We start from the raw sequence: 22,595 nt of genomic DNA on the forward strand, positions 1-22,595 counted from the left end.
CAAAGGGAGAGGGGAAAAAAAAGAGACAAACAAACAAACAAACAAAAAAATGACTCTTAACTATAGAGAAAAAACAGATGGCTACCAAAGCAGAGGTGGGCGAGGGAGGAGTGTGGGGATGGGTGAAACTGATGAAGGCGATTAAGGGCACATTCATCTTGATGAGCACTAATATATGGAATCGTTGAACTGTACACCTGAAACGAATATGACATTTATGCTAACTAATAGAAAAGGGTAGTTAGTTTATTTTATATTAAAAACAAATTCCTGACTGTGCCTTTTTTTTTAATTTTTAAAAAACGTTTTATTTATTTGTGAGAGCAAGAGAGACAGAACACAAGTGGGGGCGGGGCATACAGAGAGGGGAGACACAGAATCCAAAGCAGGCTCTAGGCCCTGAGCTGTCAGCTGTCTAAAAATGTGATTAATCAAGAAACAGCAATATAAGAATATTAATTAAAATATGGATATATCCTACTGGAATCAGCTAAATGAGAAGCAGGTATCTCCCTTAGAGAGTATCCTTATTTCTGAGATAAAGAAAACGGACTTATATAGAAATTCCTCGAACTTGGCTCCTGGATGCCCTAACAGTCACAGAGATCTGTCAGTGTCAGCTACCAATCCCACAATCCTCCACGCCTCAGAAACCAGGAGATCTTGCATCGGTAAATATTGATCTGTAGAACAAACCCATGTTTGTTTCCAACTACGCAACCCATACGTCTCCACCTCATCAAATCAGTGTCCGGCAAGCATAAGTTCATTCTACAAATCTACTTGCATTTCCTTTAAAAGAATTAATTTCTTCTCCATCATAGTTCCTGGAAGAGGGCTGAGAAAAGAGATGCCAGATGAAAAATAGTAATGTTGGGTCAAAAAAAAGAGGGGCACTTAAGAATGGTAAAGGCTTGGGATATGTGGGGGGCTCAGTCAGTTACGCGTCGACTTCAGCCCAGGTCATGATCTCTTAGTTTGTGCACGCGAGCCCCGCATCGGGCTCTGTGCTGACAGCTCAGAGCCTGGAGCCTGATTGTGATTCTGTGTCTCCCTCTCTCTCTGCCCTCCCCCGCTCACATGCTATTTCTGTCTCTCAAAAATAAACGTTTTAAAAAAATGGTAAAGGATTCTCTGGTTGGACTGAAGGGAAAAGGGGACCAAGGATCCTGAAGGGCAAATCTGATAGCCAGAAATGTAAGGAGTAGGAAAACAAATACTCACATGACCATTAAAACTTTTTTTTTTTAAACCTAAAACTAAGTTATCAGGAAAGAAAAAGCATCAACGTACCTGGGCCATGGCTTTCAGTATTGCAGGAGACGATCAGTCCTCTTCGGGGCTGTTTTCCTGAGAAAAGATACTGTTTTGAAAAAGCAGGACCGGGAAAGCAAAGAAATGCTCTAGAAACCACACTGGCTTTCCAGCTTCCCGTCGACTCCTCTGGGTCTTACTTAGAACTGTGGTTAATGCAAATATGGGATAAATCCAACTCCTTCATTCCCGAAGCCCCAGGCTTTAGCTACAGTAAGATGGATCCTGGCTAGTGGGTTCAAAGGAATAAAGCCTGAGATTTCCTCTCCTTCATCAAATAGCCCAGGTTCTTGCCTCAGCCCCGTGATTCAGGCCAGGCCCTGTCCCACCTCAGTGACGTTGCTCTGAACCCAAGACGGAGCTGCGGTGACCTGCCTGAGCAGGTCCCTCCCCTGCAGCCCTCACCCAGGTCCCCAGGCAGATTCACCCAATGGTACCGTGCGGCCAAGAACGCAGTACGCTCCGATCAGAAGGGCTAAAACTTCCCTAGTCAAGTCTTCTCACTTCCCAAGCCCAAGACAGTCTGTCAACTCCCACCTCTCCAAGACAACCCCCCATACCCTGAGGCACTCCTCATCCTTCCCTATAGCTCTGTTTAAAAAAAAATTAATTTTGCTTATATATATTTTTGTCATGCAAAACAGTCAAAATGTCAACTTTCACAGCTTTTGGGTAAGAAAATTTTTCTGACCTATGCTTATTTATATAAATTTCTCTTTTTTAGGGAAACCTGGGTGGTTCAGTTAGTTAAGCATCCGGCTTCAGCTCAGGTCATGATCTCACAATTCGTGAGTTCCAGCCCCGTGTCAGGGTCTGTGCTGACAGCCCAGAGCCTGGAGCCTGCTTCAGATTCTGTGTCTCCCCCTCTCTCTGCCCCAGCTTGTGCTCTGTCTCTCAAAAATAAACATTAAATATTTTTTTAATTTCCCTTTTTTAATGTTTTGTCACACTTAGTCTTTAATCAACTATATTTTATTTTGGTATAATATTATTTAATAAAACACTATAGTATAAGATTACAAATTTATGATATATCAGTTAGGAATCCTCCTTAATTTCTCTCACAGAAGAAGTTGGCTGGCTACCCAAATGTACCAAAGTCACCAAAGTGAATAATATATGTGACTTAAAATGCACTGCTATTTTCTATGCCACTAAGAAAGAAAAAGACTGTATAAGATATATCCTGACTTCAGATATGTTGAAACAAGGAGGGAAAAAGTGAGCCTTGCAGCAGGTGACTAAGCACTGATTTAAATGCCATGCCCTTATCAAAGATGACACGTTTGGATTTATTTATGGTTCTATTTTGATTCAGTGATCCATCTTTATTCTTTGGCCAGCATCACACTCTCTATTCACTAGAATTTAAGAAAATATGTCTTGTAATTTAAAAATATGTCCTAACAAAAGGCCGCTTCCACTGCATACCTATTAGAATGGCCAAAATCCAGAACACTGACAACACCAATTCCTGGTGAGGAACAACAGGAGCCCTCATCCATTGCTGGTGGGAATGCAAAATGGTACCGCCACTTCGTAAGACAGTTTGGCCGTTTCTAACAAAACTAAACATCCTCTTATCACATGCTCCAGCAGTCATGCTTTGTAGTATTTACCCAAGAGAGCTGAAAACTTAGCTACACACAAAGACTTGCGCACAAATATTTATAGCAGCTGGATTACTGATTCCGAAAACTTGGAACCTTTAGTAGGTGAATGGCTAGATAAACTGTGGTATATCCAGACAACAGAATATCATTCAGTTATAAGAGGAAGTGAGCGCTAGGGCCATGAAAAGATATAAAGGCAGCTTAGATGCGTATTACTAAGCAAAAGAAGCCAATATGAAAAATGGCTACATACTGTATGACTCAAACTATGTAACAATCTGGAAAAGCAAATCTGTGGAGACCGTAAAAAGACCAGTGGCTTCCAGGGATTGGGGGAGGGATGAATAAGTAGAGCACAGAGGATTTGGGGGGCACTGAACTACTCTGTATGATGCTATACTGATGGGTACATGTCATTATACATTTGTCCTAACCCACAGAATGTACAAGAATGAACTATAATCTGAACTATGAACGTTGGATGATCATGAGGTGTCAGGATCATGAGGTGTCAGGTTTGTCCATTGTACTAAATGTGCCTGGTGGGGGGTGTTGGTAATGAATGAGGCGGCTTTGTGTGTATATGGGAAATCTCTATACCTCCTTTCGATTTTACTGTAAACCTAAAACTGCTCTAAAAAAATAAAGTCTTAAAACAACAAAACTCAGACACTCTGAAGCCAGATTGTCTAGATTAAAAATAGATGGGGGAACCTGGGTGGCTCCAACTCTTGATTTCAGCTTAGGTCATGATCTCACAATTGGGGAGAGCTCTGCACTGACAGCATGGAGCCTGCTTGTGATTTTCTCTCTCCTTCTCTCTCTGCCAGCCTCCAGCTCATGGTCTCTCTCTCTCTCTCTCAAAATAAATAAATAAACTTTTTAAAAAATCCATAAAAGAAAGATTCTACAGGGCACTTAGGTGGCTCAGTCAGTTAAGCATTGGCTCAGGTCATAATCTCATGGTTGATGGGTTTGAGCCCCGCATTGGGCTCTGTGCTAACAGCTCAGAGCCTGGAGCCTGCTTCAAATTCTGTGTCTCTCTCTCTCTGCCCCTCCCCTGCTTGTTCTCTCTCTCTCTCTCTCTCTCTCTCTCTCTCTCTCTCTCTCTCAAAAATAAACTTAAAAAAAAAAGATTCTTGGGGCTCCTGGGTGGCTTAGTCAGTTAAGCATCTGACTTCAACTCGTCATGATCTCACAGTCTGTGGGTTCCAGCCCCATGTTGGGCCACGTTGGGCTCTGTGCTGACAGCTCAGAGCCTGGAGCCTGCTTCAGATTCTGTGTCTCCCTCTGTCTCTGCTCCTACCTCACTCGCTTTCTAGCTCTCTCAAAATAAAAAATAAAAGATTTTCTCTCTGCCCCTCTCCCTTACCTGCATGTGCTCTCTCTAAAAAATTAAAAAATGTATTCAACAAAAATTAAAAATAACGCCTCATTACTCATCTCTTTCAAAAATTTCAGATTCTGACTTACTCTCCCATATGAGCATAAATCATTTTTTTTAAAAGGGACTGGTATTTTTCTTGGGACTGCATAAAATGAATACATTAACTTTAGGAGTTTTGACACCCTACAATGTTGAGTTTTGCTTTCTTAGAACACAGAATAATTTTCAATTTATTCAAGTCAATGTTTGTGTCCTTTAGGAACAATGAAGTTTTCTCCTTATGTATCATGTTCACTTCTTTTTCAGATATTCCTAGGTATCTTTTACTAGTTTTGTGGCTGCTATTAATTATATTTATGCACTGTAAGTATAATAATTAATATGCAGGTAATATAATAATTATGTTATAAGTATACAAAATTAATGAACATAATCTTTATAATTACATATCTGTTACATACAAATATGTTATATATTGTTATATACTTATTGTTATACTTTTCCCAATGTATCTTCCATCTACTTTTGTTTTAAATATACAAAGTTCTATTGATTTCTGGATATTGATTTCTGGATATTGACTGTGTACCTTTTTGAATTCTCTTATTGTTTGTACTAGTCTTCAGTCTATAACAGGAAGTTAAACTATGCCTCGGTCATCCTCAGTTTAGGAGAAGCCCTGGAGAAGAAGAACAAGACATCAGGGGCCATGAAACTCCATTCCACGGTGAGAACCCTGGCCACCTTATGTGTCCTGCTAACGTAGCTGGCTGCAAACCGACTGTGTGCCCTTGGTTCGATTCAACGTCCATTCCAAAGGTATTTCGGAGACTGGAGCATGTATGAGAGAAGGCTGTCTTTGAGACAAAGATCTATTTCTGGAAAGCACTGCTGTGCTCTGTTACTTCTCCTACCTCACAGGGACAGAAAAGAAGGACCCAAGTGCCACCAGGGTGCCAAGTGGAATGGGACAGGAGTTCTTGGGAAAACTTGCCCTATGTCCCAGAGTTTAGAAGGCACAAAGACTGGGGCCTAATGCCCTCTTGGGACTAGATATGGGCCCCACCAGAGGAGCTTGCAAGGGTCTAGGTTTATTCTAAACCTACCAAAGGGATTTCCAGCTCTGGAGAAGAGCTCCGTGGAGGACTGATGCCCAAAGCCTGAATGTAGGAAGTGTAAGCAGCTACCTGGAGTAGAGCCTTTACTCTCTCAGAAGTAGGGAGATATGGGGCACCTGTGTGGCTCAGTTGAGCATCTAACTTCGGCTCAAGTCGTGATCTCATGGTTTGAGGGTTCAAGCCCCGCATCAGGCTCGCTGCTATCACTCTGTCAGCGCAGAGCCCACTTTGGATCTTCTGTCCCTCTCACTCTCTGCCCCTCCCCTGCTCATGCTCTCGCTCTCTCTCTCTCAATGTTTAATAAATAAAACATTTAAAAAAAAAGGAGTAGGCAGATCTGAACATGCCCCAAAGCAACAGAGAATAAGTATCCACACAATTAAGAGTTTTCTTTCCCTCTCTTCTGGCTGCTCTGTACTTCAAGGAGTTGTCTAGTGGGACAGCGGAAAAAGAGAAGCTATCATCAAGCTTTTCCGTTGGAAGCTTCTAGCTCAAGGAGCCGAGAGGTTAAACTTTTATCTTTTTTTTTTCTTTTCTTTTTTTTTTTTTTTTTGAGAAAGAGTAAGAGCTCATGTGCTAGCAGGGGAGGGGAAGAGAGGGAGAGAGAGAATCTCGAGTGGGCTCCATGCAGAGCATCGTGAGGAGCCCTCGGAGGTAGGGCTCAATCTCATTAACTGAGAAATCCTGACCTGAGCCAAAATCAAGAGTCAGATGCTTTAACCAAGCCCCAGGAGGTTAAACTTTTAAAAAAGTTTATAGCATCAATTAGTACAGTGAAATGAACACTCTAATTACTAAAATGAGACCCCTTTTTAGACTGAAAGAAACCAGAGGACTGTTTATTATCCAAATATAACTGAAACACTTATCCATAGTCAGGAAATGAACTGGCCCAGAGAAATGTAATACTAGAAGTTATGGGCTGGGGTGTGTGTGTGAAGCAATTGTTTTCTAGTTATTTCCTATGGAGTACTGGTTTTCTAATGGATTTAGAAAAAAAAGTTAAATAATACTGCTGAAAGTGCCTTCTACCTGATTTTACTGTGAATATTTCTGGTATTTCACCATTAGGCATTAAGTTAGTTTCGCTTTTTTTTTTTTAATTTTTTAACTTTTTATTTTTTAATTTAACCCAAGTTAGTTAGCATATAGTACAATAATGATTTCTGGAGGGTTGTTTTTTTTTAACTCGTTAATACTGAAGTCTCCAAACATACACAAAAGTAGAGTTTAAATCGTATGAAAACCCTCCATATACCCGTTAGCTTCAATAATTATCAGGTCATAGCCAATCTGGACTCTCCTCCACTAATTTTAGGTTAACTTTGATTTTTGTTTTAATAGTTTAATTGAAATAAATTTCAACATAGCATATCAAGTCAATCATTTAAAAAATATAAATTCTATGTCTTTTAGTATACCGCCACAATCTAGTTTTGGTTCTAACACTAGAACATCTTCATTTCCCCTAAAAGAAACCCCATTAACAGTCAGTCTCCATTTCCCCTCCTTCATCAGCTCTGAGCAAACATCAGTCTACTTTCTGCCTCAGTGGACTTGCCTAATACAGACATTTCATATAAATGGAATCATATGATATGTGGCCCCTTGTGACCAGATTCTCTCATTTAATGTTTTCAAGGCATATTCGTGCTATAGCATGTTATCAGAACATCAGTCCTTTTTATTGCTGAATAATATTCCATTGTATGGATATATCACATTTTGTTTATGAATTCATCAACTGATGGACATTTGGATTATTTCTACTTTTTGACTATAGTGAGTAACACCGCTATGAACATTCATGGACAAGTTCTTATGTGAATAAATTTTTTCATTTCTCTTGGATATATACCTAGAAATAGGACTGCTAAGTCCTATGGCAACTGTTCAACTTCTTGAAGAACTGTCAAACTGTTTTCTAAAGAAGTTGAACCATGTTGCATCCCACCAGCAATTTCTCAAAATCTTCATCTTGTTACTATCTCTTTTTTTATCATAGGCATCCTTGTGGATATGAAGTGGTATCTCATATTTTCCTTATGACTAATGATGCTGAGTGAAGTTAGCTTTTAAGAACCCAGTTCTTTAGAATGTTTTCCTAGAATAATTTCCACTATAGTCCATTACTTTCCCCAAGGCATTCCCCTTCATGTTGGAAGAGGCATTACCTCTATTTCCTATTAAGAACAAGGATGTTGAGGGTGGGATGAATATTATGAATGGCTCTTGGGAGAGGGGACCCAGCACAGCTTTGCATGGTTTTGCCTAGAAAAAGGGGATGATGGAGGTAATTAAGACAGAAAGGGCACAGGCCCAGTAAAACTGGGGAGACTGATGCTCATCCTGATTCTCTTTAGTAAATTCCAGGCATTCAGTTCTTTTTTCATCTCACCACCCATATTACTTTAATCCAGAGTAAACCTGCTCAAAACACTGAGTGCTAATCTTGAAAAAATACTATCTGTATTCTAACTCTCCAACTCTTGTGACTGCTAATTTTAGGTCAATTATAGTCATAAGGAAAGTTAATAGCCTTAGGAAGTCACAGAGTCACCACTGAGTGTTCAATCACCATATAATGAAGCTAATATTTAACAGCTGCATGTACCTGTCATGCCCACAGCTCCTTTCCTGAGGAAGAAGGTGCCCACCCAAATGTAACATTTAAGCCTTGTTTGATCATTTTATATATATATACACAAATGTTTATTTATTATTGAGACAGAGAGAAACAGAGCATGAGTGGGGGATAGGCAGAGAGAGAGGGAGACACAGAATCTGAAGCAGGCTCCAGGCTCTGAGCTGTCAACACAGAGCCCGACGTGGGGCTCGAACCCACAAACCGTGAGATCATGACCTGAGCCGAAGTCAGACACTTAACTGACTGAGCCACCCAGGTGCCCCAAGTTTCTAATCATCTTATATTGTGCAACCAAGTCCCTAGTACCAACCAAAAATTAAGTGAGAACTTAGCTTTTCTCCCCTCTGACTTGGTAATCGATGCCTTCTTTCTTTTTTTTTCTTTACATTTTTTAGAGGTTTATCAGTTTTATTCATTCCAAAAACAAAAATTTGGGGTTTATTTTCTCTATTGTACATTCTTTTGTTTTCAATACACATGAATTTTAATTTGTTTTAATTCTTATTTCCCATTTTTTTGCTTTCTTTGGGTTTAATTTAAAAAACTTCTTTTTAACATCTTGAGATAGATCATTAATTTTTCAATGTTCTTTACTAGCAAATCTATATATTTTCCTCAGGTTCAGCTTTAGCAACACCACACATTGTGATATATTTTCATTGTCATACAGTTAAACACATTTTAAAATTTCCATTGCAATTCCTTCTTTGGGTCACCAGTTATTTATAAATACATTGCTTAAATCCCAAATACTGAGGATATTACTAGGCACTTTTCGTTACTGACTTCTAGGCGATTCCACTGTGATCAGAAAACATACAGTATGGGGGTGGCTCAGTTGGTGAAGCGTCGGACTCTTGGTTTCAGCTGAGGTCATGTTCTCATACTTGTGGGACGGAGCCCCGTGCTGGGCTGTGTGCTGACAGAATGGAGCCTGCTTGGGATTTTGTTTCCCTTTCTATCTCTGCCCCTCCCCCACTCACTCGCTCTCTCTCAAAAAATAAGTAAATAAACTTTAAAAAATTTTATAAAGAAAACTTACAGTATTATTTCAGTCCTTTAAAATTTATTGAGATTCTCTTTATGGTCCAGCATATGATCGGTTTATATAAATGTCTCGTTTGCATCTGAAATAATATACACTGCAGTTGTAAGGCATGTTGTTGCCCGTATGTCAGTTAGGTCATCTGTCAGTTACCCTGTTCCAGTATTATACAGCTTTACTGGTCTTATATGGATTGTTCTGTCAGTGAGAAGTGCTGTGAAAAGAAAAGTGCTAAAAATCCCCTACTATGATTGTGATTTGTCCACTACATCTTTTAGTTCTGTCCAATATATTTGAGATATTTTACAATGGTATGTACATTTAGGAGTGTAATATCTTACTGGTAGACTGACCTTTTTATTGTAAACTATTGTTCTTTATAGCAACGCTTCTGTTCTAAAGTCTGTTCTTATACAATGAAGTGGGAGTGTAAATGGATAAAATCATTTAGGAAAACTATCAGTGTCCATTAAAGCTGAATATATGCATAACGTACAACATGAATATTGCACTCCTGTGGATATATCCAACAGAGTGCATTCATATGTGCACCAAAAAACATGTATAAGAATATTCAGTGCAGCCTTGTTCATAATAGCCCCAATCTGAAATCTTGAAAATAACTCAAGGGGCGCTTGGGTGGCTCAGTCGGTTAAGCGTCTGACTTCGGCTCAGGTCATGATCTCACGGTTCGTGGGTTCAAGCCCCACATCAGGCTCTGTGATGACAGCTAGCTCAGAGCCTGGAGCCTGTCTTCAGATTCTGTGTTTTCCTCTCTCTCTGACCCTCCCCTGTTCATGCTGTCTTTCTCTCTCTAAAATAAATAAAAACAGTAAAAAAGAAAAATTGAAAATAACTCAAGTGCCAATCAATAATGGAATGGAAAATTGTGTTCTATTCATACAATGGAAATGTAACCAGCAATAATAATGAATGTCCTACAGCTACCTGAAGCAACATGGATGAATCTTGCATATTCACAATATATAATATTTCATATTATATGTGAAATATAATGTTAAACCAAAAAAGCCAAGTACAAATTGTATGATACTATTTACATAAAATTCCAGAACATGGAAGATTAATCTATGGTAGTAGAAGACAGAATAATGGTTATCTTTGGGAGAGGTGAGTAGTGATTGGGTGGGACAAAAATCAGGCTTCTAGAATGCTGGTAATGTTCTATTTCCCAATAGATTTGGGATCTGGTTAAATGAATATGCTCACTAAAAAAAATTCAGCCAGTCCTATATACTTTGACTTCCCTACTTTTGTAATGTATGTTATACCTTAAAAACAATATGAACATACCTTTGTATCAGCAGAGAAAAAATTAAAATGCCAAGGTATGAGAGAGAATCCAGATGACGATGTTTATAAACTGCTGGTAGGAATTTAACTGGCACAACCATATTGCAAACCAGCTCAGCACTGTCTAGTAAATTTGAAAATACACACATATCCTTTGCTAGGCAATGCCATTTGTATGTTTATCCCCAGGGAGCGTGCATATGTGCATCAGAGTACTTATAAAAATATGTTTAGAGCAGCCCTTTCAAACGAGCCCAAAACAGGAAACAACCAATATTTAAGCATATAGCCGTGGTATAACAAAGGGTAAATCTAAGAAATACAATATTATGAGAAAAACAAGACTCAAAACATTACGCAGCAGAATTTAATTTCTATAAAGTTAAAAAGGCAAAACTAGACTATATCACTTAAGAATGTGTAGGTAAGAGGTAGACTGTTGTGGGGTTTTTTAAACATCAACAAAAATACATTATCACCAAAGTCAGAGTCAGAGTTACCTAACGAGGTGAAAAGAAGAGTTATTCTTAGGGCAGGACTAATAGAGCTTCAGGAAGGCTAACACAAGTTTCTGCTCTATTAGAGGTGCCCATTATAATTACTTCTTAAACTGTCTATATTTTAAGCACTTTTGTATATGTGTGTAATATTTAGGAATTTTTAACAAAGGAAAAATTAACTATATAACAGCTATAAATTTTTACTGAAAACACTAGATAGTATATGATGAACGCTACGAGATTCCAATCTTGAAAATAACGTATACTGTATGTACACAGGAAATGTGTTAGAAGGAAATTGAAAAAATATTGACAGTGATTACATCTGAGTAGTAGAAGCTTACTTTTGCTCTCTGTAACTTCTCATTTTCCAAATTCTTTAATCATGGTGTGTGTGTGTGTGTGTGTGTTTGTGTGTGTGTGTGTGTCTAAAAGAACCAAAAGCTTAATACAGGGGAGAAATTGAGCTATTTTCTAAATTAATATGTGAACACCACATAGAAGAAAATGTTGGAGAATACTGGCATCTGTGTGCCCACCCTGCAGCTTCTCATCATTTTCTTCAATGGGAATTTGTAGGAATCAGGTCACTTGATGAGTCTATGTCAAACAAGTCCGTCCAGAAGAAAAACAAAAAGTAAAACCCATCGCACCTTTTACTTGGCTTGGTCAACTGCCAGTCCTCCTTTCTCCTTTGGGGACCTATCTGAGAAGTGCAGAGCTGAGGAAGGGGAAAGGAATCATGAGATGCCAGGCCTTTCTTGAGGTCCAAACAACCAGAGCAGTAGTGGCTCTGGGCTGACACCTACCACTCATGGAGAGAGATCAGAGTCTATGCTGTTGGGAGCTTTCCTGTCTGAGTATCAGAAGGGGAGAAGCATCTGCTGTCCAAGACCAAAAGCTTGTCTTGACCTCACAGAACCACTGGGACAACACACACTGCCACCCTGGCAACAATTACAGTCACCCTCCAACTGCACACACGGTGCTACAAAAAGTTACATGCTCATGCTTACACGTCCTCACAGTCACAGGCATGCAGTAGGCTTAGTGTGCTAACACTCATACAATCACAATCACACACACACACACCCCTCAGGCAACAGAGTCGCATAATCACAAATTCTGTACACGCCTCACCTCCTACACACGATGTCACACGAAACGAACGCTCACAATCACAGACCCACCATGGTGACAGCCACACCTACACACACAGAGCCACACGGTCGGAACCACAGATTTACAACTGAGATCTCCAGTTACACCTGCAAACGGAGGTCCGCGCATGGTCAGTCGCAATGACACACCCACCAGAGACAATCACACCCCTACACAGAGCGCGGCACAGTCACATAAGGTCATAGTCGCACACATGGAATTCTGTCCCTCTTGCCCCTTCCCCCAGTCCCAACAACTCACACATGCCCGAGACTACGGGAACCGCCCCGACGGCCCCTTCAGGCTGCCTCCTTCAACCTACGGACGCACCTGCGCAGCCTTATGGAGCCCCCAAAACTTAGGCCGCTCACCTTGCAGTTACCCTTCCCGGGAGGCCGAGGGTCAGGCAAGCGAGTGAAGGAGTGGCCCTGTTCCTGCGGGGGCCACTGGGAAATGTAGTCCGGAAGGAGTCGGCTCACACAAGATGGCGCCTGGTCTTTCGATTTCCTGCAGGCGCGTAAACCTGGGCTAAGCCAATAACCTTGCTCCCCTCTTCATAACACTGCAAGGGGCTGTCCAGATCCAAGCGCCGTCTCCAAGTTAGACTTCCACAGGAGAGAACTTCCTCCATGGACATTGCCAGTCCCTGGGAGTCACACATTTCCTAAAAATAGAAAAAGTTTGCTGGGTTCCCACGGAAGTTGATTAGAGCCGAAAGAACTTCTGGGAAATGTAGTCTAGAGGTGGAAAGGGTGAGACTGGTCCCATGTAGATTGTCTTAGATGACTAACTTCACCATAGTGAAGAGCGGAGCTTCGCTCAGGACTCTTTTAAGACTTATATATGTTAACCTTTTTTTTTTTAAATGTTTTTTATTTATTTTTGAGAGACAGAGAGAGACAGCTCGAGCAGGGGAGGGTCAGACAGAGAGGGAGATACAGAATCTGAAGCAGGCTCCAAGCTCTGAGCTAGCACAGAGCCTGACGCGGGGCTCAAACCCACGAACCGTGAGATCATGACCTGAGCCAAAGTCGGACGCTTAACCGACTGAGCCACCCAGGCGCCCCTATATATGTTAACCTTAAAAACAAAACTGTCAGGGGTACCTGGGTGGCTCAGTGGGTTAAGCCTCCAATTCTTGATTTCAGCTCAGTTCATGATCTCTTGTTGGTGAGGTAGAGCCCAAGTTGGGGTCCAGGCTGATAGTGGGGAGCCAGCTTGGAATTCTCTTTTTTCCTTTTTCTCTGCCCCTCTCCTACTCTCTATAAATAAAAATTAAAACAACAACAACAACAACAACAACAACAACCTGTCAGTTCTTTTACCACCAAAGTGGGTTTGTTGGGAATAACAGAACTGCAATTCAGGACAAGGAAGCACTGCCAAAATGGTAGGCAAGTCCAGCAAACAAATGAGAGCAATAGCTATTTTATGGAAAAGAAGGAGGAAATTGGGAGGAATTGTTTTGAAGGAAGGCCACTGGAGAAAACCAGGTGATAATGGTTTATCATTGGCTGAATTGTAGTGGTAGTCAATTTCTTGTAGGTGATGCAATGTACATTTCCCCCTTTGGGGCCTATAATTTACATCCTTTCCTGTTCTTCATTGTCAGTTCTTCTTAACTGACAGCCCCTTTTCTAGCCTCCTGCCTCTAATTTAGTGAGGTCTCCCTGTATTAATAATCTCACTGAAACCACCTGGGACTGACTAAATCAACTTTTTTTTGCCTTCGTCAGTGGATGAGGGCGGGCGGGACCTGGATGCTATTCAGGAATCACACAAGGAAACTGAGGTGAGTAATTAAAAACCCTGGAACAGGGCTGATGGCAGGTTACCTGGAGTGTCAGGCTGGGTGTGTGTGTGTGTGTGTGTGTGTGTGTGTGTGTGTGTGTGTTGAAGATGATAGTGGTAACTCTGAGGATGGTCCCAGTGTGTGTAAAGGGATAGGCGAAACTGGATGAATTACCTCATTTACTTATCTGGAAATGAATGGTACTTGGAGTGCATGTTCTAGTACCATCAATTTTATTTCACTTTTGGAGAATCAAAAAGCAAACCAAGTGGCATAATATATAGTTTCAAACATGTTTTTTTAATAAAATCATATGTTTGTTCCTTGAATATAGGTGTGGGTCCCAGGCCCTCCAGTGTCTCAGGGACCTTGTTTTCATGTGTACAATTTCTGCCTTCTTCTACAGTATTTGTTGTTGTGTTTTTTCCTCTGCAGTCTTCCATGTTTTGATCCCTGATTTCCCCAATGTGGAAAAAAGAAAAAGAACTTATTAGCATGACCAGTATAACAGCTTAGATATAAATTTTACCCTTTCAACCTCTTGGAAACCATTAAAGTCACAAATGGGGATCAAAACAGAAAAATCAAGTTTCAGTGAGATTCAAAGGAAAGCACATGAATTACAAAATGCATGTTGGGATTGGGTAAAAGAATGTCAGAAAATGAAAGCTGGGAAGCAGAGGTGAGAAGTGGTGCTTAGAAGCTGATGAATTCTGTTACAACTGAGTCCAGAAATGGCAGGGGTGGGAGGTAGAGTAGAATCACTTCAAGAAGACTGGGAGCTGACCTTGCAGTATAAACTTTGGAAATGGAAATGCCATGAGGAGGATGGAGGTCAAGCAGAGTGGTATCAGGTGGAACCCATGTGCCATGATCAGGACAGTCATGTTAAAGGAATATTGATTTGAAAAATTAAAATATGTCTCAGTTTTGACCAAAGTTATTGACCTGTAGGATAAAAGACTTGAATGTCCAGAGAAAAACCTCAAGTTGCTTAAAGGAGAGAAACATCAACTAGTGTCAATTTTACACTCAATAATACCTAGCACCGCAAACCATAGGAACAGAGCTAAAAGAATAATCAAAGACATGAAAGCCAAAGATTTTTGTCCACAGTCAAGCTGCAATTTAAGTAAAGGTATCATTTAGAGTCATTCTAAAATAAGTATATGAACCAAGGTGACTTGAGAGCCAAAGGTAGTAATGTAAAGGTGAGTTTGTGCTAACAGAAAAAAAAACAACAACAGAGGATGGCTATTAAGATGTAAAAATAGCTAAAAACAAATCAAACCAAAAAAAGACACTAAAGTTTTGGCTAAGCCTGGTGTGAGTGGAAGAGGATGGAGGAAGTAAAGTAGAATAAGTCAGACTTGATGGAACCAAGTTTTCATGCGAATTCTTTAAGACCAGAGAGTATGAATGCAGCTATTACAGAGATGCAGGTAGAAAAGAACTTTGAGGAAGAAAGTAAAATGTGAAATAAAGTGGCTTGTTATGACGATTGTATGCTTTGGATCATGAAAAGCCTGAGATTCAAATCCTAGTCCTGGAAATTACCATATGTGACCTTGAACTAATGATTTGTGCTGTATGCACAAGATATTCTGTATCATCAAAAATCTTGAACACAGTTTTTTTTTTTCAGGAGTGTCATATGGATTAAGGAAAACATGTATAAACGTTACACAAAATGACTTCTCAGAGGCTATTACATTAAACACTCTTCAACTTATTATTTGAGGCCAATATTAAACATAGAGTTACTTTATGACCCAGTAATCCTACTCTTATACGTACACCCAAGAAAATTGGAAATCTACATTCATGCAAAAATCCATACACAATTGTTCATTGCAGCATTATTCATAATAGCCAAAAATAGTAACAACTCAAATGCCTACAAGCAGATAAAGAAAGTGTGTTATATTCATACAACAGAGTATTATTTGGCAATAAAAATCTCATGGCCCTAAGATCAAGAGTTATATGCTCTTTTGACTGAGCTAGCCAGGCGCCCTTATGTACATATATTTTTAAATCAACTTTACTGAGTTACAATTTAGGTACAATAACATGCACTCATTGTAAGTGAACAATTTGATGAGTTTAAACAAATGTAGACATAGTATATCTGAATTTGTATATCCCTTGACGGGTTTATGCACTTTTGAGTTGTTTTCATATTGGCTAATATGAATACATTTTTGTAAACATGTTTTCATTTATACTGGGAAATATGTAAGACTGGAATAGGTGGACTGTATGATCAGTGTATGTTTAATTTAATTTTTGGTTTATATAATATTTATTTTTTAAAATTTACATCCAAGTTAGTTAGCATTTAGTACAACAATGATTTCAGGAGTAGATTCCTTAATGCTCTGTACCCATTTAGCCCATCCCCTCGCCCACAATCCCTCCAGTAACCCTGTTTTCCAGATTTGAGAGTCTCTTATGTTTTTGTTCCCCTCCCTGTTTTTATGTTATTTTCGCTTCCGTTCCCTTATGTTTATCTGTTTTGTATCATAAAGTCCTCGTATGAGTAAAGTCATATGGTGTTTGTCTTTCTCTGACTAATTTCACTTTATTCTATACCCTCTAGTTCCATTCACATAGTTGCAAATGGCAAGATTTCATTCTTTTTGATTGCTGAGTAATACTCATTGTATACATATACCACATCTTCTTTATCCATTCGTCCATCAATGGGCATTTGGGCGGCTCTTTCATACTTTGGCTATTGTTGATAGTGCTGCTATAAACATTGGGGTTCATGTGTCCCTGCGAAACGGCATACCTGTATCCCTTGGATAAATATCTAGTAGTGCAATTGCTGCGTCGTAGGGGAGTTCTGTTTTTTTACATTTGTGTTACTGGTTTTTATTTATTTTTTAGAGACAGAGACAGTGCCAGCAGGGGAGGGTCAGAGAGAGAGGGAGACACAGAATCCGAAGCAGGCTCCAGGCTCTGAGCGGTCAGCACAGAGTCCGACGCGGGGCTCAAACCCACGAACCGTGAGACCATGACCTGAGCCAAAGCCGGATACTTAACCAACTGAGCCACCCAGGCGCCCCGGGTAGTTCTATTTTTAACTTTTTGAGGAACCTCCAAACTGCCTCACCAGTTTGCGTTCCCACCAGCAGTGCAAAAGGGCTCCTCTTTCTCCGCATCCTCACCAACATCTGTTGTTGCCTGAGTTGTTAATGTCTGCCATTCTGACAGGTGTGAGGTGGCATCTCATTGTGGTTGTGATTTGTATTTCCTTGATAATGAGTGACGTTGAGCACCGCTTTAGAAGTGTATGTTTAATTTTATAAGAAACTGCCAGCTTGTTTTTACCACGTTGTACCATGTTACAGTCTCGTAAGTGCATGAAGAGCTCCAGCTGTTTCACATCTCACACCCCTTCAATATCGTCAGTCTTTTTAATTTTAACCATTTGAGAGGGTGAACAGTGGTATCAAATTGTGGTCTGATTTGCATTTTCTGATTACTATGGATTTCAGCATATTCATACACTTATTAATGGTTCTTTTATTTCTTTTGTGACATCTTAAGTTTTTATCCATTTAAAAATTGGTTGTGGATTTATTATTGAGTTTAATAGTTTTTACAAACTTGGTAAATGTCTTTTGTCAGACATACATATTATAAATGTCTCTCCCTGCCAAAGGCTTGCATTTCTCAATTTCTTAATAATGTCTTTCAAAAAGTAATTTTGTTTTGATGGAATCTAATTTGTCACCTCTTTTCTTTAATGCTTGTGCTTTTTGAGTTCTAAGAAAACTTGGCCTATCCCAGTGTTGTTCTTCTGTGTTTTTTCTAAAGGTTTTACTGTTTTATTTTTTAATGTTTAGATCTATGGTCCACTTGAAGGTCATTATTGTGTATGGTGTGAGGTAATGATAAAAGATACTTTTTCCATATAGAAATAGAAATCCAGTTGTCCTAAACCATTTATTGACAATTTGTTGAACAACCTTACTATCTACGGTAATCAAGGTATTAGGCTCCCAAAAATGTCCACATTTGAATTACTGGAACCTGTAAAATTACATGGCAATGGGGATGAAAAGTTGACAATTGGTTGACCTTAAAATAGGGAGTTGTCCTGAATCATATGGTTGGGCCCAGGGTAATCATCGGGTCCTTTAATGGGGAAGAGGAAGGCATAAGTGTCAATGTCAGAGCGGTGTGATGTAAGACTTAATCAGTCATTACTGGATTTAATGATGAAAGAAGGCCATGAGCTGAGGAATACAGATAGTTCTAAAAGCTTGAAAAGGAAGGAAACGGATTCTCTTCTAGAGCATCTAGAAAAGAATGCAGCCATGTCAATGCTTGACTTTAAGCAGTGAAACTCATTTCAGACTTTTGACCTAAAGAAGTAGAACTATGTGTTGTCTTGAGCCACTAGATTTATGGTAAATTGTTACAGCGACAATAGGAAACTAATACATCAACTTTGTAAAAAAAAAATCAGTGAACCATGTATATGTAGGTCTAATTCTGAAATCATCTCTGTTTATTCCTAGCAAATATTAACTTAATGTAAATAATTTTTATTGAGATATAATGGACACAGCATGAAATTCACCATTTTAAATTTAATAATTCAGCAGTGGGTTTTATTATATGCATAAGGTTGGGCCATCATCACTGTTATCTAACTCCAGAATATTCTCATCATCAAAAAAAGAAACTATGTACTTGTACTCACTCTCCATTCTCACCTTTCTCCATCCACTGGCTTCCAAAACTATGCTTTCTGTTTGAATGGTATTGCCTATTCTGGACATTTCATATAAATAGAATTATACATTTTGAAGCCATTTGTGTCTGGCATACTGATGCATACTGTTTTCAAGATTAATCTGGGATGTATCGGTACTACATTCTTTTTTATTACTGAATCATATTCCATTGCACAAACATATACGTCTTATTTATCAATTCATCAAGTGATGAACTTCTGAGCTGCTTCTAGTTTTTGGAAATTATAAATAATGCTGCAATGAATATTCATGTACCAGCTTTTGTGTGAATAAATGTTTTCAATTCTATCTGTATACACCTAGGAGTGGAATTGCTCTCATATGGTAATTCTATGTTTAACTTTTTCTTTATTAAAAATTTTCAGGGTTTATTTTTGAAAGAGACAGAGCATGAACGGGGAAGGGGCAGAGAGAGAGGGAGACAGGCTCCAAAGCAGGCTCCAGGCTCCAAGCTGTCAGCACAGAGCCCCACATGGCACTCAAACTCACACACTGCAAGATCATGACCTGACCTGAATTCGGACATTTGACTAACGGGGCCACCCAGGCGCCCCTATGTTTAATTTTTGAATAAGCGCTAAACTGTTTTTCACTTCGCTTCACTGTTTCAGAATCCCACAAGCAATTTTCGAGGGTTACAATTTTTACACATCCTTAAAAACACTTGTATTTTTCCATTTGTTAAAATTGTAGCCATTCTAGTGAGTGTGAAGTGACATATCATTGTGGTTTTGATATGCATTTCCCTGATCACTAATGATATTGAGAGTCAGTCTCATAATTATTGGCCATTTGTGTATTTTCTTTGGAGAAATGTTTATTCAGATCCTTTCCCATTTAAAAATTGAGTAAGTTGTCTATTATTGATTTTTAAGAGTATATTTTGGATAGAAGTTCCTTAATAGATATATGATTTGCTAATGTGTTCCTTCTTTTGATGAGGTGTCTTTTCACTTCTTAGATCATATCCTTTGAAGCACAAACTATTTAATTATCTTGAAATGAAAAGTATCTAATTCTTTTGTTGGTCATGCTTTTGATTTTTTAAATAGTTTATTGTCAAGTTGGTTTTCATATAACACCCAGTGCTCATCTCCACAGTGCCCTCCTCCATTTCCATCACCCCTTTCCCCCTCTCTCTTTAGCCCTCAGTTTATTTTCAGTATTCAAGAGTCTCTCATGGTTTGCCTCACTTTCTCTCCCTAACTCATTTTCCCCCCTTCCCCTCCCCATGGTCCTCTGTTAAGTTTCTCCTGTTACACTTATGAGTGAAAACATATGGTATCTGTCCTTCTCTGAATAACTTAATTCACTTACCATGACACCCTCGAGGTCCATCCATTTTGCCAAGAATGGCAAATGTCATTCTTTCTCATTGCCATGAGTATTCCATTGTATATATAAACCACATTTTCTTGATCCATTCATCCATTGTTGGACATTTAGGCTATTTCCATAATCTGGCTATTGTTAACCCACTCAGCCACCCAGGTGCCCCCCTGATCTGGCTATTGTTGAAAGTGCTGCTATGAACATTGGGGTACATGTGCCCCTATGCATCAGCACTTCTGTATCCCTTGGGTAAATCCCTAGCAGTGCTATTGCTGGGTCATAGGGGAGTTCTATTGATAATTTATTGAAGGACCACCACACTGTTTTCCAGAGCGGCTGCACCAGTTTACATTCCCACCAACAGTGTTAGGAGGGTGCCTGGTTGTCCACATCCTCGCCAGCATCTATAGTCTCCTGATTTTTTCATTTTAGCCACTCTGACCAGCATGAGGTGGTATCTCAGTGTGGTTTTGATGTTTATTTCCCTGATGATGAGTGACACTGAGCATCATTTCATGTGTCTGTTGGCGATCTGGATATCCTCTTTGGAGAAGTATCTATTCATGTCTTCTGCTCATTTCTTCACTGGATTATTCATTTATCAGGTGTGGAGTTTGGTGAGTTCCTTATAGCCCTTTATCCAATATGTCATTTGCAAGTATATTGTCCCATTTCATTGGTTGCCTATTAGTTGTCTTGATTGTTTCCTTTGCATTGCAGAAGCTTTTTATCTTGTTGAGGTCCCAATAGTTCATTTTTGCTCTTGATTTCCTTGCCTTTGGGGATGTGTCAAGTAGGAAATTGCTGCAGTTGAGGTCAAGGAGGCTATTTTCTACTTTCTCCTCTAGGGTTTCCTGTCTCACCTTCAGGTCCTTCATCCATTTTGAGTTTATTTTTGTGTATGGTGTAAGTGTGGGAAGCTGCAAAGATTCAGCTATCGGCAGCTTACAGGCAGGAAATGTTACTCCCTGAGGGGAGTTACCTGAATTACAAAAATAGGCAGGGAAGTGCCACTCCCTGTCAGAGGAAGTAAAAAGAACAAAGATCAACCTCCTACAGGCACCGTGCCATCAGGCACCGTGCTAAAAACTTTAGTTTGGTTCCTCCTTTACCTAGCCTTAACCATTTGACTCTGTATCCTAGCAACCAACCTAGGTCAGCTGCTTCACTTCTCGCCCTGTACCTTATTTAAGGTGTGGATTTTTGCTCAATAAAGGGGGCTTGATCACAAACGCTTGTCTTGCCTCCATTCTCTATGCTCTCTGCTCCCCAATTCTCTCTCCCTCCCTCAGGAACCCGCAACCATAGACCGACCCGCCGGCTGGGGCCGGAAACAGACGTGTAAGAAGTGGTCTAGTTTCATTCTTCTGCATGTTGCTGTCCAGTTCTCCCAGCACCACCTGCTAAAGAGGCAGTCTTTTTCCATTGGATGCTCTTTCCTGCTTTGTCAAAGATTTTTTGGCCATATATTTGGGGATCCTTTTCTGGGTTCTCTGTCCGATTTCATGGATCTATGTGTCTGTTTTTGTGCCAATACCATACCGTCTTGATGATGACAGCTTTGTAGTAGAGGCTAAAGTCTGGGATTGTGATGCCTCCGGTTTTGATTTTCTTCTTCAGTATTACTTTGGTTATTAGAGGTCTTTTTTTTGGTTCCATATGAATTTTAGGATAGTTTGTTCTAGCTTTGAGAAGAATGCTGGTGCAATTTTGATTGGGTTTGCATTGAATGTGTAGGTTGCTTTAGGTAATAAAGACATTTTCACAATGTTTATTCTTCTGATCCATGAGCATGTAATGTTTTTCCATTATTTGGTGTGTCTTCTTCAATTTCCTTCAGAAGTTTTCTATAGTTTTCAACATACAGGTCTTTTACATCTTTGGCTATGTTTATTCCTAGGTATTTTACGGTTTTTTATGAAATTGTGAATGGGATCAGTTTCTTGATTTCTCTTTCTGGTACTTCATTGTTGGTGTATAAGAATGCAACCAATTTCTGTACGTTGATTTTGTACCCTGCAACTTTGCTGAATTCATGGATTAGTTCTATAGGCTTCTGGACGAGTCTGTTGGGTTTTCCATGTAGAGTATCATGTTGTTTGTGAAAAGTGAAAGTTTGACTTCATCTTTGCCAATTCTGATGCCTTTATTTCTTTTTGTTGTCTGATTGCTGATGCTAGGACTTCCAGCACTATGTTAAACAGCAGTGGTGAGAGTGGACATACTTGTTTTGTTCCTGATCTCAGGGGGAAAGCTCTCAGTTTTTCCCCACTGAGGATAATATTAGTTGTGGGCTTTTCATAAATGGCTTTTATGATGTTTAAGTAAGTTCCTTCTATCCTGACTTTCTCGAGGGTTTTTATTAAGGAAGTGTGCTGTACTTTGTCAAATGCTTTTTCTGCATCTATCAACAGGGTCATATGGTTTTAATCTTTTCTTTTGTTAATGTGATGGATCACATTGATGGATTTGGGAATAATTGAACCAACCCTGTAACCCAGGAATGAATCCCACTTGATCATGGTGGATAATTCTTTTTACATGCTGTTGAATTTGATTTGCTAGTATCTTGTTGCGTATTTTTGCATCTGTATTCA

The 22,595-nt window shown here is 39.5% G+C and overlaps 1 protein-coding gene across 3 annotated transcripts in view; it reads right to left on the bottom strand.

Moving 5' to 3' along the window:
• The window catches only part of LOC115281026 (zinc finger protein 383), a 67,377-nt gene that overhangs the window by 8,984 nt on the left and 35,798 nt on the right, over positions 1-22,595 (bottom strand). Inside the window, exons 3-6 of one of the 3 annotated variants that reach the window (XM_029926271.1) lie at positions 12,471-12,763; positions 11,592-11,659; positions 4,904-4,993; positions 1,294-1,350 (exon numbers count right to left, since the gene is read on the bottom strand). In XM_029926271.1, coding sequence (XP_029782131.1) covers positions 1,294-1,302 — 9 coding nt within the window. In that variant the 5' untranslated portion in view covers positions 1,303-1,350; positions 4,904-4,993; positions 11,592-11,659; positions 12,471-12,763. The other 2 variants (XM_029926272.1, XM_029926273.1) reach the window with 2 other exon arrangements.

This window comes from Suricata suricatta, chromosome 16 (assembly GCF_006229205.1).
Source record: "Suricata suricatta isolate VVHF042 chromosome 16, meerkat_22Aug2017_6uvM2_HiC, whole genome shotgun sequence".
In the NCBI taxonomy this organism is placed as follows: Eukaryota; Metazoa; Chordata; class Mammalia; order Carnivora; family Herpestidae; genus Suricata; species Suricata suricatta.